General features: G+C 41.4%; 1 protein-coding gene across 1 annotated transcript in view; it reads left to right on the top strand.

Annotated features, from left to right (window-relative positions):
- Positions 1–12936, top strand: part of CSPP1 (centrosome and spindle pole associated protein 1) — a 98687-nt gene extending 85751 nt beyond the window's left edge. Inside the window, exons 28-30 of the mRNA XM_019543435.1 lie at positions 2940–3049; positions 4229–4373; positions 11987–12936. Coding sequence (XP_019398980.1) covers positions 2940–3049; positions 4229–4373; positions 11987–12213 — 482 coding nt within the window. The 3' untranslated portion in view covers positions 12214–12936. The remainder of the gene's footprint in view (positions 1–2939; positions 3050–4228; positions 4374–11986) is intronic.
- Positions 12937–14034: the final 1098 nt, after the last annotated feature.

The following is a 14034-nucleotide window of genomic DNA, read 5'->3' on the forward strand; positions in this document are numbered from 1 at the left end:
TGCCTCTCTCGCCAAAGAGCGGGCTGTGGTCGTGGAAGCCAAAGCCTTCCCGATGACACCAGCTCCGCAGTCTTTGGTTCACAGACTACAAGTGAGAATGGAAGTATGGGTTTAGTTATACAGTAGTTCCTACTTGTGTGCATCTCTGTTATGCAACAAACAGAGATTTGAACTAGGAAGACTGGCACTTGGCGATTTTACAGGGAGTCTCGTGCAGTATATTATGGCCACATACAGATGTTACGTTTCTACTGGAAGAATCACCACTCTCCTAATAGAAATGACAAGCTTATAAGCGTTAATTCAATTTCTTCTGGGGGAAACATGCCTCTTCTGGCAGATCTTCCAGGTCTCAACCTTTTGCAAGAGTGCTGGGATTACACTGATGTCTGGAGGGCATAATGACCAGGAGAAAAGGGGTGGTTGTAGGCTGAACACCTGTACTGCTCCCTCTCCTGGAATCATTTCTAGCAGTGGAAATTTTCCACTGCTAGAAATTAATGACTGGTCATGGCCTATGTCTGTCCCTAGTCAATTCTTATAGTTCCTTTTCATTAGTACCAAATGCACATTCAGGGTTTTGAAAAGCTGCTTGTAAAAAAAACCTACTGATTGATAGATGTTAGATTTTATGTGGTAAGAGTCCAAGTGAAATTAGAAATAAAAACTGCTGTTGTCTGTGGGCTACTTTGTCTATGAATTATGATGTCATTTCTGTAGAGGCTTGTAATAGTGCTTATATACTATTATATATATATATTATATATAGTATATATTATATACTGTAATGCTTATAGTAAAAAATTCTGAGCAATATTGGTAGGTTTCCAGTGGAAAATGCTAGAATCAGTCTTTCAGCTGGCTTGCCAGAAAGTTAAAATATAAGTCAGTATTAGTTTGGAAAGCCAATGTATTTCATAGATTGTATAGACATTAGTAGGGGCTGGAAGGGACCTTGTGGGATCATTGAATCTAGTGCGTGTCCCCCCCCCCCGCCAGAAGCAAGAAGTCTGCAGGGTTTCAAATGCCTTTTGAATGAGTCCAGAGTAGGTGCTTGCACCCTCTTGGGGGTGGAGAGGAGGGGGGCTGTTTCAGACCTTGGACACTTGGACTGTAAAGAAGTTTTTCCTTATACTGAGTCTGAATCGGCTTTCTAGAAGTTTTTGGCCATTAGACCTAGTTATCCCTTGGGCAGCTCTGGTGAACAAGTGTTCTCCCAGATCCTGATACACCCCCCTTATATACTTATAGTATTAATCCTCAGTGAAATTCAGGAAAAACAGATATTGGAAAAGGGACTTTTCATTGTGCTACGTGTCTTGCTTGAGCCTTAACTCTAAAAATTAACGTTAGTCCTGTACTTTGAAAGCATTCTGAAATTAAATTTCAGAACAAAATATTTTTAATAGCTTGTGATGAATTATTTTATACTGGTGGAAAACTGCAGACATGAAGTAAATGTTTGTCCTTGGTACCACTTCTACTTGTATTATGATAAATGAACATGATTATATGCAACTATTTCAGAAACTCAGTATGTAATGGCATTGCTTTATACATTTAGCAGGCATACTGGAATCCTTTAGGTTGACTTAATAAATGCCATTATCTTTATGGCTCTCATATATTTAAGCTTATGGTGTCTAGCTAATTTGCTCTTTCAGAATGGATTAGTAATGAAAAATATCAACCATTTGTATATTTTAACTTTTTTGCATGCTATTTGAAAAGTAGGTTCCAAACTGAAGAAAGAGGCTCCCAGTAGAGCCTGGAGGGGGTTGGGGGTGGTGGTGGGTGGGAGGGGGCAGGTATGTGTGCACAACCAAAAAAAAATGCATTAGGTGACACAGAACAAGTTGCAAATTCATAAAGCTGCTTCTATCAGTAAAAAGGAACAAAGCAAAAAATATTGACAGAGTGTCCAAATGAAATATTTTGGGATTTTTTTAAATCTCAAAATTATTTTTTACTTTTGAAATGTTCCTCAGTTTCTTTATCTTCACAACAGATAATACATAACAATAGAATTTGTTCTTTTTGTAGTAAGGCTGTGAGGGGGGAGTTCGGCACAATTGACTGTTGTTGAAAAAGTCAAGTGTGCTGGAAGCACAGTTTTAGGTACAGTGGAAGAGGAGCTGCACCTACTGTCTGCACAAAGGCAGGGGCAATGGACACACTGAACCTAAGGAGCAATCCGGCAGCCTGAGGTGGTCAGACCTGGACCATTTCACATGCATTTAAAAGCTGCTACTGTCTGTAGGCTACTTCCTCTATGAATTATGATGCCATTTCCCCAGCAAAGGAAACATTGAAAATACTTAAAGGAGCAGACTGATATGATCCGCCTGAAATATGTAGGGTCCATTTAACACTACAAAACAGAGGGAAGGGGGGACTCGGAGATGAGCAGTGATCCTAGTTTTCTCTGATTAAAAAAAATCCCCAATTTTCGGGTTAAAATAGTAACCCAAAATCCACATTTTTCCATGATCAAAATGAAATACCACATTAGTAGTGTTTCATTTTACTTGGAGAAAACTGTGGATTTTGGGTTATTCTTTTTAATCTGAAAATTGGGGATTTTTTTATCAGAGAACCAGGATCCCTGGTGATAAGGCGATGCAGTCGCATATGGGGGGTGTGGGGAGGGGTTAATGTGGGCAGAGCTTGCAGTTTTCTTACGCGGTTAAGTTCCGGATCTGATCCAGGGGCTAGTTTGGCTTCTAACATCTTGTAGCGTTCCAGTGTCCCTTAGGAGCTTTTATTCTACAAAAGAAAAATACCTCTTGATGAGAGAGGTTTCTTTCGTTAGCATGTCTGAGTCGAGTGTTGTATATTATATTAGCACTGTTTTGTTTAAAAACTAAATGCCATCAGATCAATTCTATGAGGTAAATTGGCGATTTTGTCTAAAGATTTGTTCTCTTTCACTTTTCTAGATACTAATGGGGAAACATTTCCTGCTTTAGAAGAAGGTTATCTATTTTCACAACCCCAGTCATCTGCAAGGGAGAGGAGGCGACTAAAGCATAAAGCAAAGGATTTTACTGTAAGTATGAAATAAATACTACTTTCCCTTCCTCTCCCTCCTCCCCACACTTCATGCCCCCATGTCCCTTTAGTATTTACCTTCCAATGAAAGACCTGGAAAAGCTGTCACAGTCATTAAAATGACTGAAATATTTATTTTAAGAAGGAGATGAACTGGAGGCAGTAGGACATAAGTAGAGTAAGTAATGATTGGTTTGGAGAAAGACGACTGGGGTCCTTGTGGTCTGAGACAGGAGATACAAGTTCCAACAGGCCACTCAAAGAAATCAAAGGAAACTAAACATGTAAAAGAACTAATTTATGTTTAGTAGTTTTCAAACTGTGTAGCTCAGTGGTGCTCAACCTTTTGGCCCCATGGGCTAGATGAGTGGCATACAGTTGGTCCGTGGTCCAGTTCTGGCCCTGCCTGCCAGGATCAGGCTCCGTGCTGCCCTTGGCCCTACGTGACCAGATCAGGCCCAATGCGGGCCCCCTGGCCCTGCACACCCAAGTTGGCTGTGCACCACCCTGCATGCCTGGTTTAGTTTGCAAGGCCACAGGGCTTCCATAATTTGGGAAATTTTGGCAGCAGGGGAGTGGTGATTAATGTTGCGACTGCTTCAGCACCACTATATTTTTGGATCTGTGGGGAGCCCTGCAGGCTGGATGACATGCCTCCAGGGGCTAGGTCTAGTTGGCAGACTGGAGGCTGGGGATCTCCAGATTCAAAAAGTCAGACCTCCATAATGTTAACCAGGTGGTTAGCCATGTTAGTTTGAAGTCAGGCAGAAGGCAGGGTAGAGAAGCACCTTAGTGAGCTCTTGCTCAAGAAAGTTAATGCAACTTGGATTCAGTTACTCTGTAAAGTACATCTTTACCCTGTCTTCTGGCAAAATATCTAGTCACAATGGTGAATACCAATCTTCAAAAGAGTATTAAACTTCATTCTTCTAGTCAAGCCAATCTTTAAGTCTTAGGGGAATTGGATATTATCCTACAGCTCTATGCTATAAGGTTTTCCTCTTAAGCCTCTGGTTTCAGCTGAAGTCAGATGTGGATCTCCGCTATTCTAGCAGTCTGCATGGCTGCTAGTTCAGTAGATGACATACATGTATGAAATGAATTGGTCATTTCTCCAGTAGCTGTTTAGGAGTAGCATAATCTTTACTGAAACGTTCCCCGTTTCCTAAATCTGCAGAATGAAGTCCCTGTCAGCCAGGCTGCACTGTCTGACAGCTTCTCTTTACGCTCAAGCTCCAGTCTCAGTGTTAATCAGCTGAAAGCCAGGAATGAAGAACGATTGAGAAGACTGGCTGTACTTCAGAAGAAATCGGTTCCCTTAGGTATGCCTTTGGACATTAGCAATCTGACTCATTGTGGTTAAACAAGAAATTGACTCAAATGGGTAAACTGGATTATTCTGAAATAATTTCATACTTTTGTCTCCTGGAAAATTGGTTGATTCACAGTTCAGTTAAAGTATGTAGCACCTTTTCAGGGGTGTAATAAAATGGCATGATTTGTGATGCCAAGTCTAAAGTGTTCTGGCTAGGACAAGTGATATCCAACCTAATACCTGACCTCTCAGTGGAAAGAAATAAATCCTGCAAGACAGCTGGCCAGTTGTGCCATAGATGTGGAACTGTGTTCTGTTTTCACTCCAGTGGAGGTCAGTAAATGCCAGAAAGCTTGGGTTCACTTTACCTGAATATGAGTTTTATAGCCAACAACAATTCTAGCTTGTATCTTTCAAGCTGCCATTCTTACTTCTGTGCTCCTATGATAGAAGTGACATGCCTGGCTGCATGTGGTATGGAAAGTCATTTCCCTTTTGTTTTAACCATATCTGTCTTTAATTACACATATGTAATACACAGATATGTGCCCCAAGCAGTATGTTGTGTATATTATTGGTGTAAATTTCCAATCACATTTTAATGTAATCTTGTCAGTACCCTGGTCTGAGCAGTTATAAACATCTTACTCGCTCCTTATTTAGCAGGGATATCAAAGTACTTTAGGGACTGTAGAAAGCACAAATCCTCTAGAACAGTTTGGGCCAACTGTCTTGGCAGGCATTTCACAAATTAGTCCTGCACCCTTCCCCAGTGCCACTCTAGTCACCATCCTCTGCCTGATCTGATCTTCTTTCTGTACCCTTTTCTGTGCTCCCGAGCCAGTCTACTACTTTGCTTTCTACTCCCTCCCCAATCTGCTGTGTGTCGCACACAGAGGTTGCCTGTACCACATGTTGGCTACCTGTGCTGTAGAGTATATGAACCATGATGTTTTTCCATGACTGTGTTGCTGTAGGTACCCTTGGTCAGCAAGGGCTACTGGGGCCTCCCCTGCACCCTAGGGTCGCATCCTGACAAGCATGGCCATGCAGTGTGGTGTCGCAAACATGTCTGTGGAACTGCGTGTCGCACATTTAGATGTTCTTTGTGCTGCCAGGGTGTGCTACCTGTGTGTGTGCTACTTCACTTTTTTTTCCCTGCAGGCTTTTTTGACTCTTGGATATCCAAGGGCCAAAAAATCTGTGGAAAAATAAGAAGCAGAGCAGTGCACACAGGCAGTGAGTACTGCTCAAAAGTGGAGCTGGGCTGCCCAGAGCCATGCTCCAGCTGCTGGCCAGCCTCCACACACAGTAGAATAGCCATTGCTGCAGCCCTGGGAGGCTCCCAGGACCCTGGGTAAGGCTGCTAGGGCCAGCCCAGTGCTGGCCCCAGCCTTCCCTACCCCACCTGCGGTAAATTGCCATGTGCCAAAGCACATGTGGCACTGGCATTCCCTGTGGACAAGTAGTGGCGGTGCAAGGTGTGTTGCCACTACTTGTCCCCAGGGAACCAAAAGTCTGTGCTCATCTGGACATGTCCTAGATGTCCTTGTCTGCCTGTGCTAGAGGGCTGAATCTCAGACTTGGGCCATCTGTTCCTTTAATAGAGAAACAGATGGTAGAGAGACAAGAGAGGAGTAACAGATCAGGTACATAAGAGAGCTACTGATCTGAGTTGCAAAGAACTATTGATCCTTCTCTGAAACAGTGAAATCCTTAGTGTCTTCTTCTGTAGAGAACAGCTCATTATAAGACTTTATTAAATGCATGACACATTTTCAACACTTTTGGAAGTGGCACAGGAGGGAAGAACACAGTTGCTTCCAGGCCTGGTAGGTTTGCCATGCCAGCCACATCCAAGAATGTAGACAAAGGGTATTCAATCCGTTCCAAAGGACTTGAGGATGTTTTGGCAGTGGGTGAGAACAGACCTCCTGTTGTGGCAGATGTGTCGAAGTCCAGGCAGCAAATGCCTCCCAAGCCAAAATATAGGGAGGAAGACCCAAGGAAGCCAGACCTGTTTGCACCTGAAGGCTACCAGCCTCATCCAGCTTACTGCTCACAAAATAAAATTACCTGCACTATGATAAACTATCTTAATTAGTGACCTGCCTTCCTCTAGACTGTGGGGGAACTTTTAAAATCTGTAACAAACAAAGGGCAGGTGACAGGTAGTACTTCCCTGAAAGCAGTACTAGATGACTCTAGTATACCTATACTCTCCATGGCCATATCTGGGGCAACAAGAACATCAACCTGGCACAAGCAGCTGGGATATTTCAGGAAGGTCTAAATACTGGAAGAGCTTCCCTTTTGAAGGCAGTGAACATTTTGATTCAACAACTGAGACCCTCCATTTGTGAAATGACTCCACAACTACCTTATATTCCTTGCACATGTCTGGCATCTTTAAGAAGAGAGGAAGACAACAGCTTTCCTTTGGCCAACAGCACCTATCTGGTACTGTCACCAGTCCCTAACAAAAATACCAATGCAGTACCCAGGAATAATGCCCACCCCCCTTTTTTTCCTATGACTTTACAATTCATGTTTTTTGGTAGGCAGATTTGGCACCAGTGTTGAGAGCCTGCCAGAACCTTTTTCAGTTTTGTCAGAAGCCTAAACTCTTGATGACTTCCAACCCATGAGGCCTGGAAGTCAGAAATGAGAGGTATTCTGTCTAATTCATTGTGCTTCTTCCATCTTCTCTGTCTGTTTTTGCAGTGGCCCTTCTCAGGAACTGCTTTTAAAAGTAGTTATGTCTCCTACAGTTTGGATCTCTGGAGGAAGTATCCAAAGGAGGGTCTTTGACATCTCACATTCATTTGCCATTTCATGTATAGTAACTCTGACCTCCTCATTCCCTTGCAAGAGTCTCAAGAGCAGTTCAGAGATCTCAACTTGCAAGATGCCTAGTCAGATGGTCATTTGTCCAACTTGGTGTCATGTGGTTCACTAAATTCTTACTAAATACCTAGCCAGTCACCTTATCAGTTCTGCCTGACATTAGTTTCAGAGCAGTAGTTGTATCCTCTACCCTGACCCAACCTCACTGCATCTGACTGCCTAGGCATTGCTTGGGTGAAAATGCTACTTAGATGGGGTTCATAGGTGCCTGTGATGGCAGAGAACTGGATCCACTGACCTGTGTCGTCCCTTCCCATTCTGGGTGCCTGAGATTTCTTTTGGACTTTTAAGTTCTGGCCCTTCATTGTGCCATTACACAGCATTTCTAAGGACAGCACTACTTTCAAGTTTCATTTCAAATTCATATACAAAGTTTTTTTCAGAGTTCAAAATGAGTCTGTTTATTAAATAGCCTAGTTTATTCCTCAAACCTCACTCAGTCCCAGGGGAGCTAAATGTTGCATACTTGTAGTAAGGACATTATCATAGACCTGAAAGAGAGAGAAATTATTTATAAACTTGCACAGATTGTGTATGGCATTTGCTGAAAGGGCTATTGAAATTAACCTCTGCTTCCAGTTTGAAGGAAGTCTTTTTGAAATCTCTAGAGCAGCTAGCCTACTCCTTGAGAAACTACTTGTCTGATGGAGGTTTCCAGATGGGATGCCTATGGTGGTGGTTTGGGTATGACTCCCAGCTGTTTGCTTGGCAGGGGGTTAAAAACACTGTGAAAGGCAAATAATTTTGTTTTTGCTGTGAAAATCTTAATTTTTTTTTTTTTTTTTTTTTTTTAGAGAGGGTAACAAATTACTTCCTTTCTGTGGAGGTGCAGCTACATCTAAAGTGGCTGGTGACAGATGATCTCTTCAAAATAAACTTTTTTTCTTTTACTTAAAAGCCAGAAACATTGTTAGACTGAGAGAAGGGGAAGGCTAACAATACTTATTTACTGTTAATATAAAATGAATAGCTGTGTAGGTTTCACTGCTAAATTGGTAGAGTAAGCAAATGTCAAAATCTTATTTTCAAACTTGTGTATTTTTTCCCCTTGATAGGTTAGGTTTTTCATCATGAATATCTGGATTCAAATTTTTAACCTTTTAAAAAGTGATGGTCAGGGGTAAGTTGACCAGACAGTCTTTCATTAAAAAAATATGTAGATAGCTATAGAAATAGACTTCTTCAGAATTTCCAGGGATCCTATGCAGAAGCTCAGATTCCCCTGCTGAGGCTTTGCAAGATCTTCGGTGTTAGAGGTACTGAGGGAAGAGCATCCTGTGCTGCTTCCCCCATGCCACCCCTTCACCAGCCATTTTGCTTTGTAGGGGACTTGTGAAATTAGGACCCGTCACCTTCAACCTCAGCATCATGCAAAGATAACAACTGTTCCTAGAATAATGGGGTCTTGGTTTGCCCTCTTTTTTGATAATAATGAAAAAGGTTTTCTGTAATTGGAGGGAGTTTTAAGCTTACTGGTGGTGGCTTCCTTTGTAACGAGGCTACTTAAGTGTTTTACAGCACGTTGCCTTTGTTCACCATCGCTGAGGGATGTGGGGAGAGCTGTTGCTCTAATGTTAGAGTCTGGGGCTGTCCCTCACTTATTCCGGTTCTTCCTACAACAACAGAAGCATTGGCCCTAAGGGTTAAAAGATGTTAATCATTTCATGGTGGATGCGTCTACATGAGATGCTTAACGTGCAGTAGCCTAACAACACTGCACAGTAGTGTGCCAGGCAAAAAACATGCTAATACACTACTGTGCAGGAAGTGTCACAAAAAAAACCTTTCACAGGCTGTACCGAGGACTAACTAGTTACTGCACACTTAATTTAGTACTTCATTAAGCAAGTGCTAAACTAAAAGCGCAGTAACTACTGGGCTTTAATGAACATGTAAATGTGCTCAGACAGCATAAAAGTGGCTTTCTGTTTAACATCAACCTTTTTGCCTCATGACCAAGTGAGAAATTAACCTTCTCCTGTTTTTACAAGGGTATTTGTAACATTTGTGGGATGTTATTCTTCACCAAAAATGTATACTTCAGCCTTTCCTAGCGAAAGTAGGAGCTGACCAGCAGCTGAAAGGGCCTTTCTGTGCCTTGTTACAGTTACAGTATGTGCTGAAAACTTTAGTATGCTATTATCACTGTAGTTCCTTCATTAGGTAAACATAATGGGCATTTGTACACATTTGCACCACATTGCTGGGTGCTTTTAAAAGTGCCCGGTGCTGTGGTACATACACTTGTATAAATGGTGAAATGCCCATTAGCAGTGAGAGAACAGTGGCAGCGTGCTTTTGAACTAAAACACATGAAGGTGTCTTAGTTCAAAAGTGCAGTGCTGCCATTTTCTGTGCACCATTTATACACATGTATGTGATGCAGCACCGGGTGCGTCAGCTCACATGTGGGGCAGACTTAGTTAAGTCTGCTCTGATGTGCTGGCTCTCTAGCATGTTGGAGCAGACAAATAAATGTATGTGTATCAATGCCTAATGCATTCTTAACATCCTTACAAAAAATATCTAATCCCATAGGATTTTCCATGCACACACACAACCCAAATAATAGTAAAAAAAATCTTGTTTGGCTGAATGAAGAGAGGTGAGGGAGAACCTTTAGAAGAATTATATAGAAAGATGCGTCTCACTGTGGGTTTTTGGCTGCATAAACATGAGCCACTTATACACCAATATAAAAACAAGGAGAACAAACTTTTCATGTTATCCCACAAATATAACCAGCTGACTAATTTGATTTTTAAATTTTTTTTTTTTTATCCACCCCCATCCCACATCCTAAGTTTAAGTAACTTTTAATAAGTTTTCAGTGAGGAAACAAGGTTGCCTAACATCTTATTTGACAAAACATAAGGGCCAAACTGTGGTACTGACAACAGATCACCCACATGGAGCCCTACTAGTCAATGTATGTGAAGTCAATTCTATCTAAATTTAAATGAAAGTCTTTTTTTTAAATAACTAGAATTCAGTTATTGTGTTCTTCTCTCTTTTTTTTTCGGGAAGGCAGAATGAAGGGGAAAGGATTTTTTCCATGGTTATGGACTTATGGAACAGGATCAGAGCCTAATCTTTTACTCACTCACTCCCGTTTATAGCTGAAACATCTGCTTTTGCCTGAGCAGGAAATATAGGGTGAGTGGGTGGAACATTAGGCTGTTCCTATTCCAGTTCAGCTGTGAAAGGGTTAAATCTGTAGCTGCTGCTAAAGACTAAACTCTGCCCCCTCCCTCCATCTGAGGGGGGAGAGGAGAGGGAAGGACAGGAAGAAAAGAGTCAGTAGCCATCTTAGTGTTTCTTCCGTGCCTCTATTATGAGTGGAAAAATCAGCTTCCACACTTAAGACTTGCACCTGTTTTGGAAGGAAAGGTGCCTGTGGTATGCAAGTAAATATGATAGTACCCAGTTTTCTATATGTAAGGGATAATATACTCCAATTAAGTAAATCTTTAAAATCAGAAACTTGATCTTAATTTGACATCTTTATTATCCAAGACTAATTAAGCCATTTTCCTTTTGCTTAAAATAACTTTTCTAATTATACTAAGTTGTTTTAATTCTTCCATTGCTTACTAGCTGGTGCAGGGGAAGTGTATTTGTTTGGATGGAAATAAAAACAAACCTCCAAGCTGAAAAGCTCTAAGCTTTGTTCCTAAAAGGGAAAAAATGGGCAACATTTTTAAAGTGAAAATGCCCTTTTTCGTGAGCAGGTTCACAGGCAGGAAAGCGGGGTCTGACTTCAGCACCTCTGCAAGGGCTATTATGTTAACTATGCTTTCATGCATGGTAAGCACCCATGCAAGAATACCCTTCTAGATAATGCATGATGGTGGTAATTAACAGCACTCACTGCCTGGTCAGTTCAAGGTCGCTTCCCCTGTTTGCATCATTATGAGACTACTGCATGTTCAGGGGGTGCTTACTGCATAGAAGTTGAACTGCTGTAAGCTCCTGCCCTTGCTCATCTACAGTTAACTTACTCTTGCAGCCCTGCCCTAAGAGGACAAAAGCCTCTATGTAACATGACAAATTTTTGCACCTGTATAGCAAGATTGAACCCTGTTAGGATTGCTTGGCCTAAAAGTACTTGTAGCAATGGACTCTTAGTTCCTGATGGTAAGGGGCTATTTTTGTGGGGGAGATAATGGATACAAACAATATTACTTGAAAACATAGCAGCTTGTTAGTCAGTCAGATGGATGCATTTACTGGCTCCATGTGGCAAAGCTACCTCTGCTCTGCATCAGGTCCAAAACCTTTTCCTTACTCCTTGGTTAACAAAGGGCACATGGGCATGCACAAGCCAGCCTTTATTTAACAAGGACTTTGAGGGACTTTTTTTTCTCTGAAACTGGTATCAAAGGCTGTGTCATGACAGCCTCCATAAAGGTAGGCTCAAAATCAGAGAGCAAGACTGGCCTTTGAGGTCAACCATCTACTATGGATAAGATTCTGCCTAAATCCAACCACACGTCAACATACGTAGCACTACAGAAAATCACAATGAGACACCCTGGAAATTTTCAGAGTAGTTTTCCTTGTAGACCAGTTGAGGCATCTCCCTGTTCAGTGTGTTCCAGCTCTTTGTCTTGCTGTAAAACATAGCATGCTAAGAAGGAAAAAATAGGTTAAGTTTAATGAAGAGGTAGCACTGAAGTGATGGGTTTTAATGTGTTGTCAATTCTTTTCCAGGTGATGATGTTTCCCTGGGAGATGCTGATGCTACTTTGAATCACTTCCCATCCAAAGATGGCAGACGGCCTAACTCTGTTGACACTGTAGCCACAGATCCATGGCTGCGACCAGGCACATCAGAGACCCTGAAAAGGTTTATGGCTGGAGAGTCAAGTGAGGTTAAAGTTACTTCAGAAAACTCATTCCCTTTTAGTTGGCAGGGCCTGTCAACTGCACACGGTTGAATAAATCCATATTGAAACCAGCTGTGCCTTTCATCACAGAAGGAGTGTTAATCACTACTGCACTTTTTATGGTCTCCTATAGTGATAGTCTTATTTTGTGTAAATATTGTGAGTTTTCATAAAAGATTTTTAAAGTGACATGTTCAGAGAGAAACTGTAGTGTAACTGATTTCTTTAAAAGAAAGAAATGTATAGAGGATGTCTTATTATTCCTGTGTTAAAGTGTACTTTTCTATAACTTGAAGAAATCACTATTTTTTTTCATCCTTGAAAAACTGAAACTTTGTATAAACTTGGTGTTAAATGAAAGTGAATGTTTTAAGTGCTATAAATGTCAAACAAACTCCAGAAATCTTCAGTCAACCAAAAAGCACAACAGGCAAAGGGTGTATCCTCCTTTACCCTATTTAAAGAACTGCTGCTGTTTTTATGGAGTAAGATTAGCACTCGGTATTTGAACAAGCAGTGTGGTTGTATTCAATCAATGGTGCCTGACTTACAGCTGTGAGAGCTTTGTAGGCAATATTTTGATATAAGCTATTGCCTATTACCATACCAGTTGCATTCTACTTTCCAGAATCAGTTGAGGTCAAGATATTAATTATACCTTTCTGACTCATTGAATGTACTGACAGTGCAAATACTGAGCATTTAATTTATGGTTATGATTTTTAAAGTTGAATAAATTATATTTTATTAAAAAAAGTTGCATAGTGAAACATGGATGAGAAGTCGAAAGGAAGGCTCTACTACTATAGCAAAAATTTCTGCCACGGCAATCAGGAGAAGCCAAGAACAGGGAAGAGATGCTGAACTCCAGGAGGGGAGAACAGCAAAGATATGGTCAGAAGTGTGTACATCCTAAAGAGGGTGCTAATTTGGAAAACAATTGGCTGGGTAGAAACAAGAGAAAAATGCATGACTCTTAACAAGATTAACTATCATAAAACATGCACAGGAGCAAGAGTAAAGCTGGGTGTGAAAGTAACTGAAACAAGGGAAAAATTCTTCTTCAGGGCCATAGGGTAGTGAACCTGTGCCTATACTCGGCAAATTCAAAGCAATTGCTGTAGCTCTTACCTGTTAGTCTGTAAGGTGCACCTTAACTTTGCCTTCAGACTAACACAGCTTAAATTACCAAGAATATTTAAGTTTGAACCAAAAAAAAAGCACACCCCGATCTGGATGTTACAGGCAGCTTGGAGCAGTGATTGTCACCTTAGTCAAACAGTTTATTCAAGACTATGTTCCTGGCTGCAGGCATCACTGCAGCAAAGTTTAACTCCTCCATTCAGAATTAGCTCTGTGCCTCAAGGTAGGACAAGCTAGCATATGCCTTGTGCTGCAGTACATAGGGAAGATTGTATAAGCTGGGTTTTCTTGTGAGTAGCACACTTTTCTCGAGGCTCCTGGCTTTCCACACCCTCCAGTGCTAGGCAAGATGGACAAATGGTTCCTGTACTGATTTCTCCTCCAGCCTTGCTCTAAGGGGGAAATGATCTCTCCCTTGAACTGCTAGCAGCAATAGTTTCACCTCTAAGCAGTATAGCCTTCCAAAATGGTAGAGAGCAGGCCTCCATTCCTTGTCTCCCACAGCCACATATTTAACCCCAGCGACACAGGTCAAAAACAAATGAACAGCTTTGAAATGTAGGTATCTTATAACCACTGAACAGAAAAATGTGAACAGCCAAAGTCCTTGGAATGCCTTTGCCATGAAGCCTGAAAAAAAACTGACAACTAGGCTGCTGGATGGGTTGAGACTACCATTTATCACATTGACCAACATTGCCTCTATTTCCTAGTACTCTACCATCTGTC

Source organism: Crocodylus porosus, unplaced genomic scaffold (assembly GCF_001723895.1).
Source record: "Crocodylus porosus isolate Cpor-Errol unplaced genomic scaffold, CroPor_comp1, whole genome shotgun sequence".
Taxonomy (NCBI): domain Eukaryota; kingdom Metazoa; phylum Chordata; order Crocodylia; family Crocodylidae; genus Crocodylus; species Crocodylus porosus.